Below are 25392 nucleotides of genomic sequence, written 5' to 3' on the forward strand. Positions count from 1 at the left end.
GGGAAAAAGTGTAATCTGAGTTCTTGAGGCTGGAGAAGCAGGGCAGTGGTGTGTAGTGGGGGGCTGTAGAGTCTGGGACTTGACCAGGGTAGGACTGTGTGTCTTTTTATTGTTCCTGACCGGTATTTGTCCAGCTGCTTGTTCAAAACTCCAGTGATGAATGATTTACAGTTTCCCTAGGCAACATATTCCTATGCTCCACTTCTTGTACCATGACAAAATCTCTTGCAGCATCCACTTTGCTTCAGTTAAAGCCCATTGATTCTACCCTATTCCACATGGATATGGAGGGCAGACTGTTTTGCTGCGGACTTATGCATTCTGAGAATTGCTGCCATGTCTTTCCCAGACTTACTTGTCCTACAGAAATTGTCTGTTTAGTCTAATCTTCCCTTGTAAGTCGTAGCCTCCTGGGTTTTGTGGAAGCCAAGCAAAGACACTGGGATATGATGTGGCTGCAGAGTAACACATCATCTGGGAGAGCAGGGAGCACAGTGATGGAGTTACCACATGGGGAGAAACGGGGTTTAACTGCAAACAGTCTATTTTATTAGTTCTCCTGATTCCCACCCATGCTAGGGGTTATCACAGACATTGAGACTCTGGTTATTCTATTTAATTGTCTTGCCTATGTTTGCTCTAAGAGAATTCCTTCTTTGTGAGAAACAAAAAGCAAAAACATTTAGTAGCTGCCAGTCTCCCAAGTCTTGCAGTGCCAGGAAACCAGGCCAGCTCCAGCACATACTATCCACAGAAAATACCACAAAGGAATTGCTCTAAGACTTTTATAAAAAAGCCTGAAATCTGCTGTAGGAATGGAACCCTGCAGGGATCGAACTGTGTATTCCTGTAAAAGACAAAGCTCTGAACAAGCTCTTGGATATCAGGAGCTGCAAGCAGGGGCTTGGACAGGTGACTTGCAGAGGGCTTTCTAACATGGATCTTTGCTTCTGCACACAGCAGTTTGGTTCAGTTTGTCACAGCTCTGTTGTGAGCAAACATGTAATTCTGGGCAAATGAGCAGAGACTGTCAGCAGATCTTACAGAACCACAGCCACGAGTGACAAAAGGTGCATTTCAGAAGCACTGCAAAGTTTCTGGAAGATGGACAGTTCTCTAATGCTTTGGAATGCTGATGGATGAGCTAGCCTGACTGACTATCCAGATGGAAGCCAGGGCACTCCACGATTCTGTCACTGCAAGAGCTCTTTTCACCCAGAAAGCGTTCATGTCTTGGAGTGAAGACATGGCCATATCTTGGTGATGCAGGGCAGTGTTACTGGGAGGAGGAACTTTTAGCAGGTTGCCAGTCAGGATGCAATGGTGGCCACAACTTCTTTTTCTTGCCCTCCCCTTCCTTCCATCAGATGCTGTCTGGGATCTAAGGCGTCCCTGTCTCTGAGATCTGTGCGATTCCTGTGGTGCTTTGCTTGTGTTGCCTCAGACCCCCAGAAAGGCTTGGCTGAGCAGAAGGACTGCCCACCTGCTGGCCTGGGGAGCCCTGCAGCAGCCCATAAATTCTGGGGGCTGGGGCATTGAGCAGATGCAGTAATTTTACTGAAATATGTTATTGTGGGTCTTTATTTTTACGGAACACGGGGATAAATTCATTCCTGGTATAAATTCCCAGGAGTAAGTGCTCTTTCTCTGAGGATGAACTTGGCGCCTTATTTTTGTGCAGCAGAGTTGTGATTTGCAGTTTGTATTTCTTTATTTGAGGTATATGCTGACATATTGTATTGCTAATTCGGGGAGAAAGGAAAAAAAATGAAAGAAAGAAATCCTCTCTAAATAAATCTCGGCCCTGACAGAAGCCTTTTCTAGTGGAGTAAACAAAATTCAGCTGATCTCTTTTGCTGCTGCAGGGTTCAGCATCATTGGTTCCAAACTTTATCTGGCTGTCGTGTAGCAAGAGTGAAAATCAATCCCAGGAATGGCATCCTACTGTCCCTGTCTTGTTCTGCCCAAATTGTGCTTAACGGTTTAAAGATGTGCTGCAGAATTTCTCGGTGATTTATTCCATCTTCTCCATTGTCAGAGCAGAACTTTTTCAATTCAAAAATCTGGTTGCAACCCCATAGTGAACTCTTGCTCCTTCGCTGCAGAAATTTGTTAGCTGGGGCTAGATTAGATTTTTAGCAGCTAATCTGACTGCTGTAGGGCTTTGCAGAGTGGGGACAGAGCTGTGCTATTGGATTTGTCCAATTCATTTGACTCCAGGACTATAATTGCACTTATGTCTTACAAGGCTTTTATGGCCTCGGGCTGGCGAGCAGCAGAAAAACAAATTGGCAGTGATACAGTGAGAGTGAAAGGGAATGAAAGGCACACATTATCAGTCTCCAGGCAGCCCTGCTCTGGCAGGAAGTTTCTTGGTTAATTTACAAATAAAACTTAGATTTTAGGATGGGCACACTGTCAGGCAGACAATGGGGATGTCAGGCCCCACTGTTACTTAGCAAAAGTAGCAGCCATGCCTCCCCAAAAGCAGGAATTCTTCAGTCAAACAGACGACTCCTCTCTGGAGCCAGCTGGCTGTGTAATGCAATTAGCAGGGAAAGGAGGTCAGGCCGAGGTGTGCACCGTGACCGGTGTCAGTGGGCACCGGGCGTGGGGGAGCCCACAGCGCTGCCACTGCCCCGAGGGACGGGGGACTGACTGACCCCACGGCACATCCAGGCACCTGCAGCCCAGAGCATGGCCACCGCTGCCATGTCAGCCAAAATCCGCCTGCTGCCCGGGAGGAGACACAGCTGCCATTTCCAGTCAGCTCTGAGCTGGGCCGTTCTTGGGCTCTGCTTTTTAATATCTGTCTCATTTCCTGGCTGATTTGGTTTGGGTTTGGGTTTTTAATGTATTCTTTTCCCTTACCCCCCACTCCTAAACCACGTTGAAAGCACAGCCTGGGACTCTGGCTGCACATGTGTTGGCTGTGGGGCTTTAGACCTTTCAGCACAAGTCCTTCGTGGCACTGACTCTGCCCCACAGCTGCTGTTTTGAATAAACAGCACAGGAGAATAGCTGCCTTATTGTCACTGATAAGATTACTGTAATGGCTTTTTGTCAGTGAAATTATCTTTCAATAGCAAACATTTTTGATTAGTACCCGTTTTTCCTTTGTAGCATTATACCTTGTCACTGGGACTCTTAAGGATGTTGCTACAAGGGCGGTAACTCAAGCCCTGCAGCGAGTTGCTGGCATGCAGTGGGGATTGCAGCAGAGGTGGGATTCATATCCCAGGACATTTGCAAGGGTTTGAGCCGTCACTCCCTGTCCCACACGAGCACAGCAAGCGCCAGTTCAGCTGACTTCTCCCTCTCCACTGAATTCTGTTCTCCAGGATGTGGTATCAGTACAAAGTGGTTTGGGAATCTGCAGCATGCAAAGTGTTTTATTATCCAGGCAGTTCCCTGGGATTTTAGGAAGCATCCCTTAAGCAGCATTTGGACACACTTTGGTGACTTTGTTTGTATAGCAGTATGTGCTGTTTCTCACCCCAAAAGCCACAAGGAGGCAAGGTGATACAGAGCCTTTTCTTCAGAGGAGCTGAGCTGGGTTTGAGCTTGGCATCGGCGTGGAGCGGGACAGCCTGGTCAGGCACCCACATCCCCAGCCTCTGGAACCCACTGTGCACACAGTCTGGTCACCAGAAGGATTTTGGGGGTTTTTAACACTAGATATGACATCTTGTGTCTAATCACTTTGGCACAGAAATCAGGGGGACCATGAGAACAGCAGTTCCTACTGTTTTTGTACACGTAAGAAGCTCTAGTAATAGTGCTGTTAATTGGTGGTTTTTACAAGACACGAAAGGTTCGTGTTTTCTTCAAACAGAACTAAAATTGCCTGTTATTCATAGGTGTAAATAAAACCCAACTCTTTATTGTCAGTTTAATTTAAAATAAACTCTAAGAATCTCAGTCCTTCTATGAACTGAGCTTTACTTTATTGGAGTATGAGCTGTAAGCCAAGTTCACAGTTGTGACTTTTTCCTCCTCGTAATGTGTTGGTTTTGCCATGTTCCTCTCGTGTCTGGGATCCATTTTGCCACTGATATGTAGGAGTGAAAGTTTTTCCTTCTAAAGGCACTGCTTGATTCTGAAGAGGGAAGTTACACTGGTACGTGGGCTGATCCAAGGCATGTTGGGGTAACTCAGTTGTTATTTACCAGTGAAAATCACCATTTTCTTTTCCCTTTCTTCTTTCTCCCCACACAGAGTGAAGTAGCAGAGCTTCATTTTGGCTTCTTTGTTCGGTCTATTGTGCACATTGTTCCAGGGGTAGCACCAAATTGTGGGGGTGGGGGGTGTCTTTTAAGCTTTAAGTGGGACTTAAATTCTCTTTATGCATTGGGCTGGCATTCTGCATGTGGATTACATTTTAACTTTAAAGCTTACAGTTGAAACCATTGTGTGAGGCTTGTACGTGATTGCCAAATAGTTTTTGCCATCTGTTAGATCACCTCCAGCTCCTCCAGTAGCAGAGCACACACACACAGGCTCTCAGATGCATTTTGTGTATGTCATGTTTAAATTTTAGCCATATTTTATGCAACTCTGCTCCAAATAAAAAGGTAGCTCCCGTAGTATTTCCCATTCTTCTCTCACTCACATTGCCCAGATATTTTGCTGATGTTTCAAGCAGAAGCCCCCTCCACACACAGTGAGGGGATGTTTGTGGATAATAAATTCGGTTATAGTGGTTCGTGATAGACAGTCTCTTGACATCCTGAGTCAAGGCATTTCATATTTCTGTGACAGCTGCCTCGTTTTAGCTGGAATATGATGTTCTGTTGGGTAATGTTTTGTTCTAGTAATTCAGTTTTCCATCTTAAATCACTGTAGGTAATGTACATTTACATATCATGCTAATGGCTAGTTTGATAATGACTTAATTAAGCCATCAGACAACAATGTGTTGTGAATGAAGCAAATTATTGAGCTGATGCTTTCATGAGCAACTGGAGAAAAACAATATTTTAACTTTTTCTGTAATGAAATATTCCTGCTATTGAGCATTGTAATTCAATTTGTGAGCCGTGACCCCTCCTAAACCGTGGTTATCACTCGGATTAATAAAGAGCCAATTTGCTGTTGCAGCTTCGTCACTTGGGAAATGACGAGGTTCACATCGTCTGGTCTGAGCACACCCGCAACTACCGCCGGGGCATCATCCCCACGGACTTTGGGGATGTTCTCATCGTCATTTACCCCATGAAGAATCACATGTTTTTCATAGAGATCATGAAGAAACCAGAGGTACGTTTGGGCTGCTTTGCTGGGGTTGCCGTGTGTTGTTCTGCTGCTTAAATAAAGCTCAGCGCTTTCGAGCTTGGGGGTTATTTTTTCCCAGCAAGTACAAAATACAGTCTGTCCATCTGAGGCAAAAAGCTGAGCAGTGAGCTCGTAGTTTAAAACCAGAATTACTGACGGCGATCCAGGTGCCTGCTCGTTCATTTTATGGTCACGATTAGCATCACAGAAACACACCAGAACTCGCAATCACAGAAATCTCTGTGCAGATTGCAGTATTTAAGAGCACTGTGCATTTCCACCGTGGGGCAGTGACAGCAAAACACCCGTGTGCTGTGGGGTCCCTGTCGCACACGTGGGGCCATCAGCACCGGCTGGCTGGGTGGGATGATCCTGACAACAAACAATTCACAATTTCCCGGTTAAATCATCCTTTGCCACCACATTTGAGACGCTTTCGAGGAAAAAAAAAATACTTTTTTATTTTTTCAACATATCAGGGGGGTGTGTATGTACATTTATGCATAGGTATGAAAAAGCTGCTGCAGTAAATGCTTGTCTGGTACATTATGGACACAAAAATGTATATCAAATATACTTAGTGACAGTAACCAGTGTGATAAATACAATTTCCCTTATATGATGGACAGTTTGTCCAAGAGAGTAACCAACTGTGGGAAATGCCTCCATCAGGTGATGTATTTACCAGCTGCAGACAGTATTTTTTGAGTTATGAATGATGGAGTTGTTAGATATGGACAACCAGTGGTTTGTCAGTAGATGTTTCAAACTTGAAAATTTTCTAATAGTGGGGGATTTTTCCTTACATTTGCCGTTTGAGGTCTGCAATTTACTTTTTGGGTATTTTATTTTCCCAACGGAACATTAAAAGCTAAAGCTTTAGTGTGAGGAGCACGCTTGAGACCGCTCTGGAGCAACGGAGAAAAGCTGTGTCATCTTACATATTAGTCAAAAGCACCCAACGGGCAGCCAGAATAAGAGCTAACTGGAAATTTAGTGTTATCCCTACATTTAAAGTACAAACCATTACAATGTAATAAAATTAATCCAGACATTTCCAGGGCAAGTGTGGCTGACCTTTTGTTCACCAGCTACTGACCCCAGGGTGAATGAAAGAGGCTTGCAGAGAGAAATGTCTGTTGTTTGGCTTCAGTCCCTGGTATTTAAATTGCATTCCCTAATCGAATGAAAAGGCTGTCCTCTCTATCAGGTTACAGAATCCATGGCAACATTTGGCCTTTTATATCCATAATGTTAGCCTTTTTGTTTGCAGCCAAGTAGAGACACCTGGAGCAATGTTAACATTAACCGCTTTAGCATTAATAGCTTCATTATAGAAGAATTTCTGATCAGATAGCTGTTACTTTTGTTATGTTGCTTCAGCTTGTATTGTTTTCATTTTTGATCTCCCTGCTTGGCAACCGGGCAATGATTTGCAAATTTTTTTTGTCTTGATTAATTAAGCAATATAATTATCAGGAACCGTGCTGCAGTCTTTGCCCGACAAAGCTTCGGGGGGAAGACAATAGTAAGTCTGTTAGTGTGAATGCATTCCACGCGTCACAGATGCACGAGGATATTGGGAACAATGAGAGGAAAAGCTGCCTGCGAGAGGGGACAAAGCATGCCAGGCAGGCTCCGCACTGCACATACCGCCAGGGACATGCTGCGGGTTCCCTGGGACACAGATGCCTCGTTAGATTGCAGCTCGTCATCAGAGATTAATTCTCAGCCATTTGGTACAATAATTTACCCATTCCCCTCTCTTTTAACTAGTGCTGCTCGCCGTAGAGGGGAAGGCTTTGTGCTCAGAAGGTTTATTTAACCTTGCCTACTTTTACTGCAGGCAACAGAAATAATGATTTTTCTGTTGGAAACAGGAACGAAGCAGGTGTTTGCAGGGGGCTGAATATTAATTTTTGCTTCGTGGGTAACTTGCGGTGACATTTGGAGTACTCGCAGAAGGGGATCTTTCCCTCTGCCCTTTTTGTTAGTCGGTTCCTGTCCAAGCAGACCGTTTGTAGTAACCATCCCAGCCCTGCTTCCCTCGGATGGGTGTTCAGTGCCGGGGCACGGAGCCGTGCCGAGCGGGGAACGGGGAACGGGGAACATGCCCCGTGCGTTCCGCTGGCCTCCCCCCCAGACCCCTCGCCGGGCCAGAGCCCCTGTACAGATGGAGGCTGACGAGATGCAGCTCCAGTGACTTTAATGACCCTCGGCGAGGCCGCTGGATCTGCCGGGGAATGAATAATTCCAAGCTTTATGTCCGCGGGGTCCGGCTGTGCCGCGCTCGGATCACGGCGGCTCCGCCGAACCCTCAGCTCCTCTCCCCGTGTGGGGGGATGTGTATGTCCAGAGTTGGGATCTACAAATTCTGTAGTGCTGTGGTGGGAAACTCTGCCCCGCTCCCCAACTCCAGGTGGGTCTGAAACAGTGGCACCAAAAAGCCTGACAGGGCATTTCCCTGCGCCGGTGGCATCTGCTACTCTGACTTTACATATCTGGTATTTGGGTGGTGGGATAATTTTAATAATAATTGTACTTATTTGTACTTAAGAATATAGTTTTACAGTCTTTTCTCTGTTGTCATTGTCAATACTTCTAAACAGAGCATGGACTAAAAATTTCACTTAGAAATGTTATTTCTTAAGGAGGAAGAACTTGATGCTCTGGAACATTATCATTTCGGTAGCATAGATTGTCCTCTCTCTCCTTTCTTTTCCACTGCCTGGACCGTAATGCCAGCAGTAAATAAAAATCAAAGGCAAAACCACTATGGAAATATTTTACACTAATTTATTTTTTGGGGGTGGGTAATTATTTTAAGTAAAGGAATGACAGAATAAGTGTGTGAAGAGACAGCTGTCATTTGCAGATGTTATATTAACCCCAAATTTCTTCTGTAATTCATTGCCACTTCTAATTAGAGGAATTCCCTAGATGCAGGGGATTTATATTATTCCCTTTGTCCATTTATTGAATGACTGTCACAGTCACCCACAAGCAGTTGCAGAAGAATAATAGAGGGTATTTATTTATGTGATAAGCCTCTGTACAGATGGAAAAAATCCATAGCTTAAATATTGATAATTTCTGCTGGCTTCTGTTTAGGGCTTTGGTTGGGGGGTTGGTTTTTTTCACTTCGAGTTCGTGAAAGTGAAATGAGTTTGAATACTTGTAAGTGCTAAAATTCATGATGTATTTAAACATCAGAATTTTCTGGGTTTGGCTGACCAGGTCTGTTATGCGTCTGCAATTCCAGACGTGCCTGACTTTCAGAAAGCATCTCTGGTACCTGGTGTGGCCTTTCTCTGCAGAGCCCTGGCTCACCAGGGGCATCATAATGGGGGTTCCTCTGGAGGTGACCCTGACAGGGCAGCGTTTGGGCACCTGGACTGGCTGGACCAGGCCAGTTTGTGCCTGTCCAGCTGTGTGTTCTGCCCCTCCGAGGGGGCCCTGCTCTGCCATCTCCTCTGCCTCCCACACACCTCCTTATCTTGGTCCAGCCTGAGTTTTTTTCTTTTTGCAAAGTCCCCAGAAGGAGTTTATAGAGGATTATCTGAAGCAAATATGTTTTTGAGAAACCTCCTGCCAAGGGTGGATTCAGCCAGTGAATCAGGGTGTTGTGCTGGGATCCCAGGCAGGAAACAGTTCTTTCTATGTCCTCCCCATGGCATATCGCTTGCAGATTGATAGAGGGACTTGGTTCCTGTGAGTAACAAGCTCCTGTTACCCAGCTGAGTGTTCTGTGAGGTGGGTATCCACGTACAGCATGCTGAGGGCAGCTGTGGAGGATTTAAACACTTCCAGACTTGGGGGATGAGTGTCACACTGGGAGTCTCAGCGTGTGGAACAGTGTGCTCATAGTGGTTTGTGGCAAAATGCTGTACCCATGTCCCGTGGTGGTTCTGAGGCCTGTTGTTCTGGTTTGGGTCCCCAGGTGCCGTTTTTCGGTCCTCTCTTCGATGGAGCGATCGTGACCGCGAAGCTGCTGCCAAGCCTGATCTGTGCCACGTGCATCAACGCCAGCAGAGCCGTCAAGTCCCTCATCCCACTCTACCAGAGCTTGTATCCTTTCTCCCAGGGGGCAAGGCTCCCCTTGGTAGGTTCTTACTTAGAGCATCCTTCTGCAGAGAGGTAGGCTCCGATGAAAATTTGTCCTCTTGGATTTCATTGGCAAAGGTCGGTGTTTTCTCTGCTGCAGCTTGATGTTTTCAGTGGTTCACACCCAGTTGCCCAGTATTTTAAAAATAGAATGGTAACATCACAGGAGTGCTCTCACCAACAGCTTCCATCTCACTGCTGGCAGACCTGGACTTAGCACTGGTGCTTTGAACTGTGAGTAATGATTATTATCGCTTTTCCTTCACGCTGATGGACGTTACCAGCTGTGTACGTCAGGCTGGTGTGCAGCTCCATCGTGTTCTTACCCTATTCAAAGTTCTGGTCCAATTGACTTCACCTGGATTCATTACATTAGTAAGACAGGTGGGATTTGTGCTCAGATACAGATGTTTCAGTTTGCAAATTCTGATTTCATTCTAGCCATGGGCATTTTCAGAACCTGTTTTCCAGCAGTTGACTGGAAGGTAACGAGAGGATATGCTCTCTGGGACAGGAGTTGTGACACAGGCTTTTATTTCTGGGTGCTGCACAGACCCTCAGCACCAGCACTGGTTTTCACTCATTCTAGGCTTTTCCCATAATGCCATCAGACATTTTATAGCTTGTTTTGCTAATCACATCACTTATCTCAGGACCAACACACGCTGCACTTTACTTTCTCTGGGGAGCTTTTGATTTGAGCATTTTTCTAACCATGTGACTTCGAGAAAGTGTTTTTAAGTTAAATGTTTTGATCTTTGAAAGAACATTAATGAATTAGTTTGAGATGCACATTTTTAAAACACGGGGTATCCTCAAAGTACTAGTTGTCTTTTTTTAAAGACTAAATTTTAAGGAGAATGCTTTGCAAAAGTCATCATAAATTACAAGTAGCCCTGTGGTTAAATAGGTTTGTATTTTATTAACTGAATTGTGTACTCGTTGTAAAGCAAAGGCAGTTGGTGGCAGTTGTGCAAACCGTGGCAGTGCCTGACGGGTGAGTCAAGGCTTCCTGACTTTTCCACTTTGTTTCTTGAGAGAAATGTAACAAATTCCTGAAACTGTTCTGTGCAGAATTCTGTGTGCTTCTCAGTCAGTGGGTGATAGTAAAATAACAGGGTAGCAATAGTAACATGTGTAGCAGCAGTTACCGTAATGGAGCAATTCCAGCCCCTCACTCCTGGCTGGAGTCCTCCGGTTCCCGACCCTGCTTTGGGCTTGCAGCGTTTTGTGAGCGAGCGGTGCCCACCAGCTGGCCGTGCTCCTGCTCTCCAGGGGGGCTCCCTCGGGGTCCCTGCGTGTCCCGGGGGGGCTCCCTCGGGGTCCCTGCGTGTCCCGGGGCCACACGAGCAGCACGGGGCGCTGCTCCGCACAGGTTGGGAGCAGCATCTGTCCCCGCATTCTTTTCCGCCCTTTTTTGTGGCTGCTTGTGCACCAGCGATGTCTGTAGTGAATCAACTGCCGCTTGTCTGTCTGATAAATGGAAGTGGATTGAGAAACTCCTGAGATAGGGACAAAGGGAATGTGGTGGGCAGATCCCATCGCAATGACAGTGGAGCAGGAGAGAAGGCTATCCGTAACTCATCCTACAGATAGTGATGCACTTTGAGATATACTAAAATTCATAATGAGCCAGCAATTGGAATGTGAAGATATGTAGATGTGTAAAGGTGATGTTTGAGCCTAGTGGAGCCGCATTGCTCCGCAGCTTCCAGAGGGTGAGTGACTCCACTCCAGTGTTTGCTTTGCCAGCGCTCTGAGGGGGACAGGATGGAAACGGACACAGCAGTGCAAACAGTAAATGGAAGTGCTTTTATCAGACTGGAGATGGAGATAACTCAAAAAATATCAGTGAGAGGGAGAAATAAAAAGCAATGATCCTGTCAAAGTAAGGGGTGTTTATGCACACCAGCTGTAACCATGCAGTTGGGGTGAGCACCGAGGGCTGGAGTGAGGCAGAGCTGAGGATGATCTGCCCCTTCTCCTGCCACCACCCACACTAAGGGTGAGTAGCTAAAGGTGTTTAGACTCAAGTGTGGTTAGAAATGGATCAAACCCTGGTGCCAAGGGTTCAATGGCAATAAGGTGCCGAGTCCCTGGTGCTCGTGCTGGAGCAGTGGCAGGGTGAGCAGTATCTACTGGGTCTCTGTCCTGCCCTGTGTGGTGCAGAGGGGCAGGCAGGTGAAGGTGGCCATGGGGACACCGGGCTCATCGTGGTGGCACAGGGGGACAGGACGTGCTGGGGAGCTGGGCCAGCTGAAGTCACTTGTTGGGAAGTCTGTAAACTCCAGCTACAGCTGCACTTGTCAGGGGCTGTAAGGGAAGTGTAATCAGCCACAGAGATTAATTTGCATCTCAATTAGGAAAGAGTCAGGAGGAAGCATAGGGTCTGTTGCTGGAAGGTTGTGGAAGAAATCTCATCAGGCACAAAAGGCTCCCGACTCGGTGCTCCAGCGAGCGGAGGACAATATCCCAGTCCGGTTTCCATGGGGACCAGGACCGCAGAGCCGCGGGAGCATCTCGCTGCGCCACAATCGCTTGGTCATGATGACACAAATTCCACTGTCCTGCCCAGATACGGTTTTCTGTTGGCAGTGTCTTTGAAAATGAAGAAGGTAACTATGGCACACCACATCAGACTTTTTCTAATCTGTTTTTTATGTTTATGTTGCTGTTTCTGTTTTAAGGAATTCATTAGGATAGGAGAAATATTCATTCAAAAATAATTAACTGTATTTAAACTTCAGTTTAAAGCCGTTCTGGCTACAGGTTCTTTGTGTCCATCAGATGGCACGTGATGGCACCGCGCAGGAGCTGGCCCAGGGTGGGTGCATGCACAGCTCAGTTGTCTTTGGAACAGCGCAAGCCCCCTGTTTGTGTAGCTGCTGCAGTGCTGCCATGGCTGAGTGTGCATCAGTGTATGTTCAGAATTCCCCTTTTATTCCTCCTTGGTGCCAGGGAGCACTGGGGCTGAGCGGCTGCAGCCCCTGCTAGTTGGGGCTCTTGCCATCCTTGAGTAACTGCTGAGCGTGAGGCAGGCTGCTCCAGCAGCCTCTCCAGCCTGCTTTTCTAGGCAGAAACTGGGACTTTAGGGATGCCTGTGATTTACAGAAAGCAGGAGCAATAAGGTGACTTAAATTTTATAAGAACACAAAATAGTAATATTTAAGCTTACTGAAATTGCTGTATCAAAAGGTAGATATTCATGCGGGGTTTTGAGAGCATTCAACCCTCATTTTTATGTGCTGGGGAAAGGAAGGAACAACCACTCTCATGAACAAATAATTGTATATCAAAACTGAGCAAGCGTCTGTTCAGGATCCAGCAGTGCTGAATATTTCTGAACCTGCTGCAAGTGATGCTGTAAAGCTGCATCTCCGAGCTCTGTTGCAGCTTGTATGGAATGAACTGTGTGCTGGACAGGGTTTTTGAACGCTTGTGTGATCTGGAGTGCATCGCCCTAAGCTGCAGAAGAGCATGTCTGTGGGAGCTGGGCTGGACTGGAAAGATAAACACTGGGGGGAACCAGGGTTTGGATTGAAGTATTGTGGGTCTGATGGACAGCTGCTGTCTGAGCTGGCAGTTTCTGAGCTCAGGAGCTGGTAAACCTTCAAATACAAAAATGCAGCTAGTTTGGCGGGTGTCAGACACCCTCACATTTAATGCTGGTAACGAAAAGACTTTGGGATTTAGGGAGAGTGATGCCTGAGCAAAAAGCTCCCCTTAGAATGCCCAGTTGTTTGGTCTTATGGACAGAAAAGGGCTTTGATCTTATTCTGCCTGTTGATTCCTGCATGTTTTTCGTACTCTTCTCCAACACCTTGACTAGAGCACAGTGCTCCCCCCTCCAGGGGACGAAGAAGTAGCTGATGGGGTAGGCATGGAGACTGTTGAAACTGTCCACGTGCTGTGCAGGTGTTCCTGGCAATAAAATCCTCACAGATCTCTGACATCAGCTGTGCCACTTATGCCTTCTCAATGAATATAAATAGAGTTACAGAGGGGCTGACCTAAAACCACCATGGCAGTTTGTGGCCTGGTTTCTGGAGTTGTTCACATTACGTGTTGTTCATTCAAAGAGAAAGCCTGAAGATAAAAGAGCTTTAATTTCTTGTTCAGTTTCTCGTGTTTAGAGCACTTTGCTGTGACATAACACACCTGTGTGTCCAGCACTGGAGGTGTCTGTTCATGGAACAAGCACAAACAAGCGCAGAGGGGATGAGAACACTTTACAGAATATCTGAGCACTGGATGTCACCATTTCCCTGCTCGCAGTTTGCAGTCCTGCTTGTGGGCCAGAGGAAAACACAGCCCTTACACTGGAGAAGTCATTTGATACTTGAGTAACTCTTACCGTTTTCTCTGCTGTAGTGACCGTGGTGTGCCTGCTGACCTGTGCCAGCCAGCAGCTCAGGGGGGCAAAGCCAAAACTTCATCTAAACATGTAACACACTGGGACATCCATAGCTTTAATTCATTTCATCACATCCAGATATTGACATACTGATATGTAGTAGAGGTGTTAATATCTGGAATTGAGAAGATTAAGCAAAGAACATCAGTTTTGAATTCTTAATTAAATCCTTTTCTTGCTTTAAGCCAGTTTCTGATTAACTTCACATAGAGTACCTGATCTGCTTACCTGCTTTATCTGGAAAAGAAAGGAGTTTGCTATGATGGACTTAATTGTCAAATGTTCTGGAGTTGCATGAGGTGTCAGATAGATTTTGTGTCCCTTTCAAAGTGTGTTTTGTGGCGTTGGCCTTCAGAATTCTGCTGTGGGTACAAGGGGGGTGTTTGCACCAGGAAAATGAGATGGAAACCCCGTTACTCGTTTCAGAGAGGGTTCACAATTTGTTCCCTTATTTCATCCCAAGAAATAAGGGAACAAATTGCCCTCTAGCTATACTGATGCTGTTAGGAATTGCTCTGAAATTCTAAAGCACGCGTCACGGGAGCTGTGACAATTTATGTGACATGGCATCTGACAGTTTCTGCCGAGTGCTGGGCTCTGGCTCCCAGGAGTGTCTGTCCGTGGTCAGCGCCGTGCCGCCGTGGCTGCAGAGAGCAGCAGGTCCCTCGGTGCCCTTGGGGAGGGGTCCCGCTCTGGCCGGAGCTGAGGGAGGCCGAGGAGCGCGGCAGGGGCTGCGTGGGCAGCGCGGAGCTCCCTCCAGAGCCGATCGATTGCCGGGCTGGCTGGCTGTGCCGCTGCCTCCCCTCCTCGCAGCGAGAACCTTCTCCAGGCAGCGATCGATGCCTCTAATCTGCTCCAGCCTGTAATAAGTCATGCGAGGCAAAGCTTTTAGGTGGCATTACATGGGATTGTGGAGGCGGCTCCTCAGCTCTCATTCACAGAGCTCTTCATGGACTCGCAGAGAATCTACTGCGTCCCGCCGGTGCATATCTAAAGAGTATAAAATGCTTCTGCAGGTCTGAACTCCACATGCTGCTGTGGTGTGCGGACACAATGGGATCGGATTTCTCTGTTTTCTCTTTCCTGTCCATCCCTGTCCCTGCTCGGATCCCTTGTTAGACACAGGGCTTGTTCCCACACCGCTGGGGCGGCAGGAAGGCAGCAGGGGAGGTTGCATGTTAACAGTGCAGTTTATTTTTCTGCTCTAACATGAGGCCATCGCTATTCTTCCCCGTGGCTGGAAGCTGTGAAAATCACTGAAGGTTGTTGATGAAGTCCCAGGCTGATTTTGTCAGAGTTTTAGCCAGCACTGCCTGCTGCCCCTCCTAACGGTGCAGTTTGGTTGGCATAATCCTGCCCTGCCAAAGCGCTTCCCGGCGCTCTGGGCTGGAAGGCTGCCTCCCAGTTAGCTCGAGGGGGCACAGGGTGAGTCAGCTGGCACAGGGCTTTGGTTATCTGTAGGAAGCATTCCTTACGCAGGGAGGTGTGAACTCAAGCTCCCCTCTCTTCAGGTGAGGTACACAGAGGTGCAGGCACCTGTCCCTGGGTGCTTAATGGTTTATCTCCAGTTAGACAAAGAACCTCCAACTTGTGTTTCACGAGGGGCTCTTGTTCTCTGGTTCTTTGGCAGAAGCCAAATTGTCATATTCCGGTTACTGCCAAGTACTTCGTTCCATCTCGTGGTGATTTTTGGTCGTTTGCTGATTTTTTTTTTCCCCAGTTATACACCAGGAAGGTCAAAGGGGTTCGTGTTCTGTGTGTTTTCAAAGTAAGTTTTGATGATTTTGCTGTTCCATCTCTGTTAACTTTGAAGGGATTTTGCTTTCGGAAACTCGAGTGTGAACTCCCAGGACTTCCCGGGGTTATATTTGTTTGTTTGTTTGTTTGTTTAGTCACGAGCAGGTCGCTAAAAACACAAAGGGAGTTGCGGTGTCCGTGAGCGAGGCGTGCAGCGCTGGCAGGGGCGCGGGCAGGCTGTGCCGTCGGGGGGCCGTGCCCGACGTGCCGTTTGTGGCGGGCCGGGCCGGAGAGCGGAGAGCGGCGGGGACCGGGCTGGAGAGCGGAGAGCGGCGGGGACCGGGCTGGAGAGCGGAGAGCGGCGGGGGCCGGGCCGGAGAGCGGCGGGGGCCGGGCCGAGCCCTCGGAAGGCCGGGCGGGCCCCGGGGTCGCTCCCCTCGGCGCGGGGCTTTGTGCTGCCCGGCCGCCTCATTAGCATGCTGGCCGGGCGAGCCGTGCTCCGCTGGCTTACCAGCTGTTCCTGCTGCTCCCGACAATGTCCGGCGTGCCGGGATGGCCGCGCTCCTGCCCCGCCGCCGCGCGCAGACAGCCTTTCCACTGGGGATGCCCACGTGGCCGCCCGGCAGCAGCGGCACCGCGAGCCCAGCGGCCCTCGCATGGCATATGGTGTCTGGATTCATACAAGATGCAAAACTATTCTGCCGCTAATGCACAATGACTCATAGCATTGCTAATTTTTCCAACAAAAGCCCACTTCCACACCCACACTTTTAACCCCTCGGGCTAAAAAGCCTCTTCTTTAGTTTCAAAGCCTTGGAAATGTAAGGAGGTGGCTTCTGGATCAATATCTGAAACCCTATATTTATTTAAAGCATATGCACGCTCTAACGCTTATTTTAAATTTCAGTAAAAGCCAGTTTGCAAATCGCTGCCCTAACATGTAGTAATTTTTTTTTTTTCCACAGCGGATTCATTGTCAAATGCTGGAAATTTTAATTTTTTTGATAGCTAACATTTAAAAAAAAAATAGTCAGAAGTTACCATAGATAGTGAAAAGTTGTTTTCATCTAAGAGAGAATCCAGGCATTGTAGCTGGTGAATCTGCAAGGATTATATATTCCAGCGCAAGTTCCCAAGCCGCTTGGTGTAAGCAGCTTGTAATATTTGGGGGTCTTTGCTATTTACTGGCTCTTTGGGGAGAATAATAATGCACTTTCCAACTAGAGGGAGCTGCTGGTATCCCCGATGCTGATTCTTAACCTTCCAGTCTAATTCCTTTGTGCAGAACGTACGGCGATCGTTTCGACGTTTTAATAAAATTAAGTTAAATTACCCCGAGTAATTTAGATTAAAAGGATGCATCTTAATTCTTACAGTGTAATCATCAAATTAAACTGCGAAATTCAGGGAAAACTAAAGCACATCCTGGCTGCGTGGCACACGGGGGCTCGGCATGAATGTGGAATTATATAGGTCATGAAAAGGCTCGTTAGGAGGGAGTGAAAAGCCGCGGCTCGCGCACCGCTGTTCCCAGACAAAAAGCAGAAGGGAGGTAGGAGCGCGGGGCAGGAGCGGCGCGGCTGGATCTCCCGCTCCCTCCGGCGCACAAAGGAACAAAGGGACCTGCGGGGAGGATGGAGGTGGCCGAGCTCGGCGCTCGGGCTCCCCGCGAGCCACTTGTTACGGGGTCCCCTGCGGGCAGGGATTGAAGAAGTGCTGGCTTTGGAAAGTCTTTCCTAGGGGGTGGTTTGAGGCTCCTGTGGCGATGGCGAGTCCACACCGGCCTGCAGTGGAGTCCCTGGTGGGTCTGGTGGGATGTGTGTGCTCACCAGGGTGCTGACCTTGGAAATGACAGTTTCCATCCAGCGAGGCCGTTCTCATGTCCCCAAAACCATGTGTTTGGCTCTCCGTGGTGGTGGGAAGGTGTAAGGGGTGCAGAGAGCAGATGCACACGTGGGCATTTCCGTGTGCACATCCCTAATGCTCCGGGGCTCACAGTAGTACAAACGTCTCCACCGTTGTCCAACTTCTCTTCTTCTCCCTTGAAGAAACTCTGACTTGAGTGCATGGTGTCCATGAGCCACATGTGTTAGAATTGCATAATTAAAAGTTAAGGAGTAGCTTTCTAAACAGGAAAAGAGAAGGAGGCAGAGGATTTTTTTTTGTCTGTTATATAAAACCTAGTTTAATGGGCAACACCATAATCTTACATCATTCTTTAGAGAGGAAAGGCTTCCCCTCTACCTGCACTTGAAAAACTTTGAAAGACGTCCTGTTACCGGGGATATAAACATGGTGACAGCACGAGAGAGGAACAAGAGAAAGCTACTTTTTGTAGCAGGTTTACTGGCTGGCATGTTGAATTTGTGTTTTCTCTTTACCTAGCTTCATACTTGTGCGTGTATTTCCCAGTACGATTAACTGCAGGGTTCTGGTGTATAAACAGGAGCAGATGGCTTTTAATGATTTCCTAAATCTAATGCTTAGTAACAATCTAGTGCGTGTACAGTATTTTCTGTTAAACAAAATCCCGGGTAATTTGCTGGGTTTTAATACTTCTCTGAATTGGCCTGGCCCAGGTTTCTTTGAAAAAGTGTAACTTCTGCTGAACATCTGGCTTTATGGCACCTCTTTGGGCTCATCCACCCCGCTCATTTTCACCTGTGTGACAGTGTGGATGATCTAACCCCTCGCTGGCCTACAGTTTGTTGGCTTCCATAAGTGAAACAGGCTTTCCCCTGCCCACCTTTCAGCTGGGCAGGGCAGTGTTGTTCAGGCAGCAGTTGTTTCACTTCAAATCTTAGTGCTAACTTCGTAACAAGCTCGGGGTTAGCTCGGCTTTCTTAGTGCTGCAAAGTCTTAACACCAAAAATGTATCATGACAGTGAATTCATTCCAACTTAAGCTCACAGGCCCTTTGCTTTTCAGGGCCCTGAACTGTGAGTTTCTGTCTCCACCTTAGCACCTTCCTCTGCCCGCTGCCAGCCTCTCTTGCAGCTGGGAAATTCGAGGCTTTGAAAGCACCATTTCACACAGGCAGCTCCAGTGGTAAGAAAAGGAAGTGGCTTGGATAATTTTAAAATAAAACTCTACGTTATTGGAAGTTTTTGGAGCTGTACGAACAGCAGCTACACTCACACATACCAATCTGAGTAGCCCCTGTGCTCTGCACCCTCACAGGGGTGACCCAGCCCCCGGGCTGGCTGGGGAACAGTGCAGCCCTCCTCGTTAACTGCCTGGGTTGGCAGGAGAGAGGGATTGTTCCAACCCAGAAGAACTGTTTTAACTCAGAAACCTTTTCTTTCTAGGCTTTTGCAGAGCCTGTTGGGTTTAGTGCTCCTGTGTTTTATGACTTGTTGCCATGATAATTCAGCTCATCTTACAGGTTTCTCTAATTGTGATTGATGTCTAATCATTCATTTTATTGAACCTCATTAAGGTCTGCAAACCTCTGTCCCAACTTACAGTAATTAGAGCCCAGATAGCCATTCCATCTGTTCCCAAGCACTGGTTAATTAATGAACTTTTAACGTGTTCTTTGCCTTGTAAAAGCCCTCGGTATTCTCAAGTTGCTGAATAGGATTTGCATGCCAGCATTTCCGTTTGTGTTAAATGCCACAGCAACGTGCAGTTTGGAATCCCAAAAGTCAACACACAAAGTCCTGGGATCTCGGAGAGCAAAGTGGAGAGATTTTACTTTCTCTGTTCCCACTTTGCGCATCAGTTACAGTATCTGCAAAACTGGGGTTTGCAAACAAAGGGCTCACGTGGAGTTCAGTGTTCTTTAATGCCCTAAGCAACAGGTTTGTATCACTAAAGAAAAATATACAGACACTGGTAAATATAATGTTTCATTTTTCATGTTAGCACTCGCTGGAGAAACCTGAGAAACGTGATACCTGCAGACACGTGTTTCCCTCCCCTTGTGTTTCATCCTTTTGTTACATTTTGAGCATCAGGCCTGAGGCAGCTTTGTTAGTTTTTTATAGTGTTCACTATAAGGAAATTTTAGGATGGAATGGAATCCTGGTGCTGCTGGAGATGTCACAGAGACTATTGTAGTAATGGTCCAGAATTGGGAGAAAACAGCAGGGCCCAGAAAACAGCAGGTACTCGGTGTTTCTTTGCTTCACCTCCCTGAGTTCTGACTGTGCAGGAACATGCTGAGTCAGTGATTTCTGTACAGTGAATAAATTGTTGCACCTTTAAAAATGACAGTCAATTTCTGTTCCCTGAGCAGCCAGGAGAGGCAATATTTCCAGTGTTGGGAGTTTTAAGAAAAAGTCTTTTTTGGGTTTTGCATCGCTGCATTTGTGATCTGCTGCTGTTTTTTCATGCACACAGTGGTGTAGGGCTGTGGCTGTGCTTTGCCTCATTTGGATTGATCTGTGTTTACCTTCAATATTCGGTACAAGAATTAAGTCATACTACTCAACTCCCTAGAATCCCTTTCAGCATCCAAAGGCCGACCATCTGTCCGGTCCAGCCATTCTTTCCTCCCCCAGTAAGCATTTTAGCCAGTGCTTTGAGCAAGGCTGGATCCTAGAAAAGCAAAATATAAAGTGAAATAAAAGCCCTGGGCCTGGGGCCGTGTTCAGCATCGCAGCCCTCTGAACTGCAGGCGGTATTTGTGAAATGAGTGGAGGGAGCCCCTGGCTTTGTGGGACCTTCAGCGTGCTGGGCTGTAGCAGGGTGGGTGTCCAAGGCACAGGCAAAATTCCCTGTGGCAAGATTTCCAAAACAGCTATTTTGAATTCCTTTTCCAATATTTCCATATGCCAACCCGTCCCCTCACCACTGATCCCACACTTCAGACAGTCCATTTGGAAAATCCACATGTGCTCTGCTGCTCCTTCTTGGGACTGAAGTGCTTTAACTTTCAGGTCACTGAGATATCTGCAGGAAAAATGGGATTTTTCTCAATCTTCCTGGGAATAAACATGTTCTGTTGGGACCGTGCTGGTTTGTGCTCAGTGTCAGGTGTGTGAGGCTCAGCCGTGCTGCCTCCCCTTCTCCACTGCTGATGCTCTGCAAGTCCAAGCCTGGGATCTCTGAAGTTTTCCGAGATGTCGTTCCCCAAGCTGGGATTGAGTCATAACCAAAGGAATTGGCTTTTTTTTTAAGGAACAGATCCAATTCAGCGTGTGCATTTCCTGAAGGCTTGTTCACAAAATCACGCCATTCTGTTAAAGCTGATAGTCAGGGAGATGCAGTTCTGTTTCTGTGAAGAAAACCAGGATGTCATTCCTGGGCAGTCCCTCTCCCGCTTTCCACAAGCATTTGGGATCAACAGTTTGACATGTTGTCAGCAGAAAAAATGTGCAGACAATCCTGGTGAGACCTGAGCAGCAAACAGGGCATTCTGGTGGAGGAGTGAGAGCAGGGATCTCCTGCCCCTCTCCTTTGGTGGGACTGTGCTGTTGGCCTTGCTCTCCCTGCTGTGCTGAGTAGAGAGCTGATGGATGTGAGTCTTCCCCAGTGCCAGGAGAATTACAGGCACAAATCTCTGCCTTTCTGCTGCAGAATGAGCACTTAGAATAATAGATGAGTTTAGGGTAATAGATGCTGTATACATATTTTAGGAATATTTTCTTTTATACCTCTAAGTGTGGGTCCCATTCCACCCTTAGTTAGCTAAATGGAAGTACTAATTAAATGAATTACACTTAAGGCTGTTCTCTGATAGGTAACTGATTTTAAAGAATAGACATTTACATTAAGATTTTAATATTGCCTGTATTTTGTTTAATACTAACTTCTTTTTATTTTTAGATTAAAGTATTTTTAGCAGTTTTTCTGTATGTTGGCTGTAAAACGTGTTTGATGTTATTTGGCTTTATTATGAGAGATAAGAAGGATGTTTTTCTATCAGTTTTTAAATATTATTGCATGTTAATCCATATTTTAAAAGTTCAAAGTCTGTGCTAGCTCCTGCTCCTCTGTTCTTGTTGCTGTCGGTGCAGACGTCCTCGTATGGAGCATTCCCATTTGTGTGAAAAATAGAATTCAGCTCGGGCCATGCATAGATTGTCAGAAAGATTAAAGTGTGCATCGTGCTATTTTTCTTCTTTCAGAAAGGGGCCTTTGATGTGCTAATGTTCACTTTCTCTCTTTTCATTCCGAAGTGCTGGGCATTGTTTCGAGCTGCAGAACAGTATCTGCTTCAGAGAGGCAGATTCAAACAGCCAGACCCAACCTTGCCCAAGGTAGCAGCATCTGCAGTGATACTGATGGCCTTGTACAGGGGGAACAGATAGCAGTGTGCCTGAGCAGGGAGCCCCCACGGCAAAGCCAGGGCACTTACTGAAAAGAGGTGTTCAAAAAAGCCAAATGTTTCGTTCCAAATACCCCACTTCACGTGCCGCTGTTCCTGCTGTTACACCGAGTCACACACGGCTCCAACCAGAACGTTTGGCAGTGAGAGAGCTGCTGTAGGCTCTGAAATCACTCCCAAAAACAAGGCTGTCATGTATTTCCAAAGTTAATTAGCAAGTGAAATTATTTGGATGGGCTCATCTTGTGTTGCAGCAGGCATTTTCCAGCTAAGGATAAAATTTTGCAGGCTGCTCACAGGACTGACTCAATCTCACGTAGCAGAGGCCTGATGTGGGTCATGACACATTTTACAGCTGTTTGTACTTATGCCAAAGATACATGTTCTTTTGTTTTTGACTGGGAAGAAACAGTTTCCTGGGGAAGGTAAATGTGGGAAGCATTGGTGTGTAACTGGGCAGGAACAAGTGCAGTGCTGGTTCTGTTCTGCAGAGGACAGAATAGTTGAAATTTTAAAATTGGGTCAGATTTGGCAGGTGATTTTTTTTAATCTTAGACTTGGAAGAAAACTTGAATACAGAAGAAGCTGACAGCAGCCTGACAACACACAGCCTCTCTGCTGTGTAGCTTCTTCCCAGGGTTACTGGCTGTGCACGTTCTCCCTCTCTGCTTCCACTAGCTTTGATGTTTCATTAAAAATTCATCTTCTGCTCCCCGCCTTTCTCTTTGGGATCCCCATCGTCTCCATGTATATCTGAAATGACTCAGCAGTTAATGATGTCACACAAGTTCAGATGTTTAGCTTAAAGCAGCAGTGTGAGCAATAAGGAAATTATATGTTTCAGCAGACGCTGAGAACAAGGTGGAAGCTTCCTGGCTCTGTGCTGGGGGGGTGAGGAGGCTGTGCCACCTGGGCACTGCCATGTGCCCTGAGCAGCCAGACCCCTGGGCCCCAGGGACACACACGCCTCGTTAGGATCCCTCCTGTGATCTGGAGAGCCTGGTGCTTCCAGGCACGTGCCGGGGAAGGGTCGGCCCGTGCGGTGATTTGTGGTCACCGTGACAAAGAAGCGTCTCTGTGCTGGCTGGAGAATGAGATGTGTCAGAAGGGCCTGGCAGGAAGCAGATGGAAAGGGCTGTGCAGAGCAGAGTGGCGCTGGGCTGGCGCTGGGGGCTCCCAGGCAGGTTTTTGATAGCCTTGGAGAAGGGGACCGGAGCGGCACAGTTGTCACCAGTTGCCGTCCACCTCTCCTGCCTGCGCTGGCTCACAGGGGTGGGTGGCTCTCCTACGTGATTTCCACCCCTGTCCCAGCTGTCTCTGCAGCAGCAGCGGCTCACTCGTTTGCCTTCTCCAATCAGATTAATTGTCCGTTTGAACGAGGGGGCTGTAATGTCCTGGCAGGGGAAGCTCCGTGACCCGCACACCTGGGAGATGGGCACAGTGCAGAGCCTTGGCTGTGCCCCGTGGCCTGCACAGCAGAACTGCTCACTGGCACTCTTCCCCAGTGGATCCATGTGACCCCAATCTTCTGAGCACCCGGGGGGTCTCCCCACAGCCACAGCTCATTGCACCTCCTGCAGCGTGACGTGCAGCTTCCAGGGCCCAGCCCCAGCCTGTCTCTGCTCCTGCAGTGCCCTTCACTGGCTTTGAATCTGCAAGCACACACCAAATGTCCTGAGCTGCACAGGACTCCGGTGGCACCTCACCTGTTCTTTGGAATCACGTTAGTGCTTTGTCAAAGCCCTTCATGTTATTTCTATGACATTTCTTCCCATGGGCAGTTTTCCTTCTGTGTTATCTTGGGGCATTTTCAGCACTTCTGGTCCCGTTCCCTGCATTATTACCTGTATGCAATAGCCTGCAATGTGATTGCGTCTCATTCTCACTCCTTTTTAAGCTGGCTTGAACCTGGCTGCCTGGATGTTAGAGCTGGCTGTCAGCTGAGCATCATCCACCATCGTGCTCTCTCCATCTCCACCGTCATTTCTCCTGTGCTCAGATGTAGAACTTGATTGTTTAACAGTGCATTGTACTCCCCTCTTGCCCTGTAATTAAATGTGATGATAATTCTCCATGGCCACCTTGAGTTACCTGAAGCCTATGGGGAAATATTTTCAGAAACAGCAGAACATTTAGAAAAAGTTAACAGTAGTGAAATCATTGCATTAACTTGTCTTTTTGTGAAGGAGTCACATTATTAGTTTTGCTTCCCACCCCAACTTGGTAAGTTAAAACAAACGGATTTCCCAAACATGCACCAGAATTTTAATTTACTCCTTTGGGATAATGGGGAGCCATCACATCGTGGGCACTGGCTGAGCTGTGCCAGGAAAGTGGAATCCGGTTCCCCTACTGGGAGATCGTTTCCAGGGAAAAAAGATGTTATTGTAAATGCTGACTGACTCATCTGCTGCCGGGCTCGGGCTGTCCCGGCCCGGACCATGGGTGTGCTGCTGTACCTGTCGCAGGCTGGCTGCTGCAAAGAGCACTTTCAGTTAACGGATATTTTAAGCAACATTATTCAGAGATCAACAAAAGGCATTCTGTGTTATATGAATAAAAGATTTCCCCTGGATCCTCGTTAACCCTACAATGCCGAGCCAGCGTAATTGAAGTGCAGCCACCTGGCAGGGAGCTCCCCATCAGCTGCCGGCAGGACCGGGCCAGAGGCAGTGCCAGGTGTTGCTGTGCTGTGCTGTGCTGTGCTGTGCAGTGCAGTGCTGTGCAGTGCAGTGCTGTGCTGCCCTGTGCTGTGCTGTGCTGTGCTGCCCTGTGCTGTGCTGTGCTGTCCTGTCCTGTCCTGTCCTGTCCTGTCCTGTCCTGTGCAGTGCTGTGCTGTGCTGTGCCAGCTCCCGCTCACCCAGGCAGGCACAGGGACAGCGCAGCTGTGCTCCCAGGGAACCCAGCGGGGCACAGGGACAGCGTGGCCGTGCTCCCGGGGAACCCAGGCAGGCACAGGGACAGCGTGGCCGTGCTCCTGGGGAACCCAGGCAGGCACAGGGACAGCGTGGCCGTGCTCCCGGGGAACCCAGGCAGGCACAGGGACAGCGTGGCCGTGCTCCTGGGGAACCCAGGCAGGCACAGGGACAGCGTGGCCGTGCTCCTGGGGAACCCAGGCAGGCACAGGGACAGCGTGGCCGTGCTCCTGGGGAACCCAGGCAGGCACAGGGACAGCGTGGCCGTGCTCCCGGGGAACCCAGCGGGGCACAGGGACAGTGTGGCCGTGCTCCTGGGGAACCCAGGCAGGCACAGGGACAGTGTGGCCGTGCTCCTGGGGAACCCAGGCAGGCACAGGGACAGTGTGGCCGTGCTCCCGGGGAACCCAGCGGGGCACAGGGACAGCGTGGCCGTGCTCCCGGGGAACCCAGGCAGGCACAGGGACAGCGTGGCCGTGCTCCCGGGGAACCCAGGCAGGCACAGGGACAGCGTGGCCGTGCTCCCGGGGAACCCAGGCAGGCACAGGGACAGCGTGGCCGTGCTCCCGGGGAACCCAGGCAGGCACAGGGACAGCGTGGCCGTGCTCCCGGGGAACCCAGGCAGGCACAGGGACAGCGTGGCCGTGCTCCCGGGGAACCCAGGCAGGCACAGG

At 48.2% G+C, this 25392-nt stretch overlaps 1 protein-coding gene across 5 annotated transcripts in view; it reads left to right on the forward strand.

The window, feature by feature from the left end:
* The window catches only part of RALGAPA2 (Ral GTPase activating protein catalytic alpha subunit 2), a 95553-nt gene that overhangs the window by 48749 nt on the left and 21412 nt on the right, over window positions 1-25392 (forward strand). For 4 of the 5 annotated variants that reach the window (XM_027896843.1, XM_027896841.1, XM_027896840.1 and 1 more), the window contains 2 exons: window positions 5101-5259; window positions 9215-9342. In XM_027896843.1, the coding sequence (XP_027752644.1) occupies window positions 5101-5259; window positions 9215-9342 (287 nt within the window). Of the gene's footprint in view, window positions 1-5100; window positions 5260-6134; window positions 6308-9214; window positions 9343-25392 lie in introns of those variants that run through there. The other variant, XM_027896844.1, reaches the window with a different exon arrangement.

Source organism: Empidonax traillii, unplaced genomic scaffold (assembly GCF_003031625.1).
Source record: "Empidonax traillii isolate 1590-97213 ecotype Southwest subspecies unplaced genomic scaffold, ASM303162v1 scaffold517:size446157, whole genome shotgun sequence".
Lineage (NCBI taxonomy): Eukaryota > Metazoa > Chordata > Aves > Passeriformes > Tyrannidae > Empidonax > Empidonax traillii.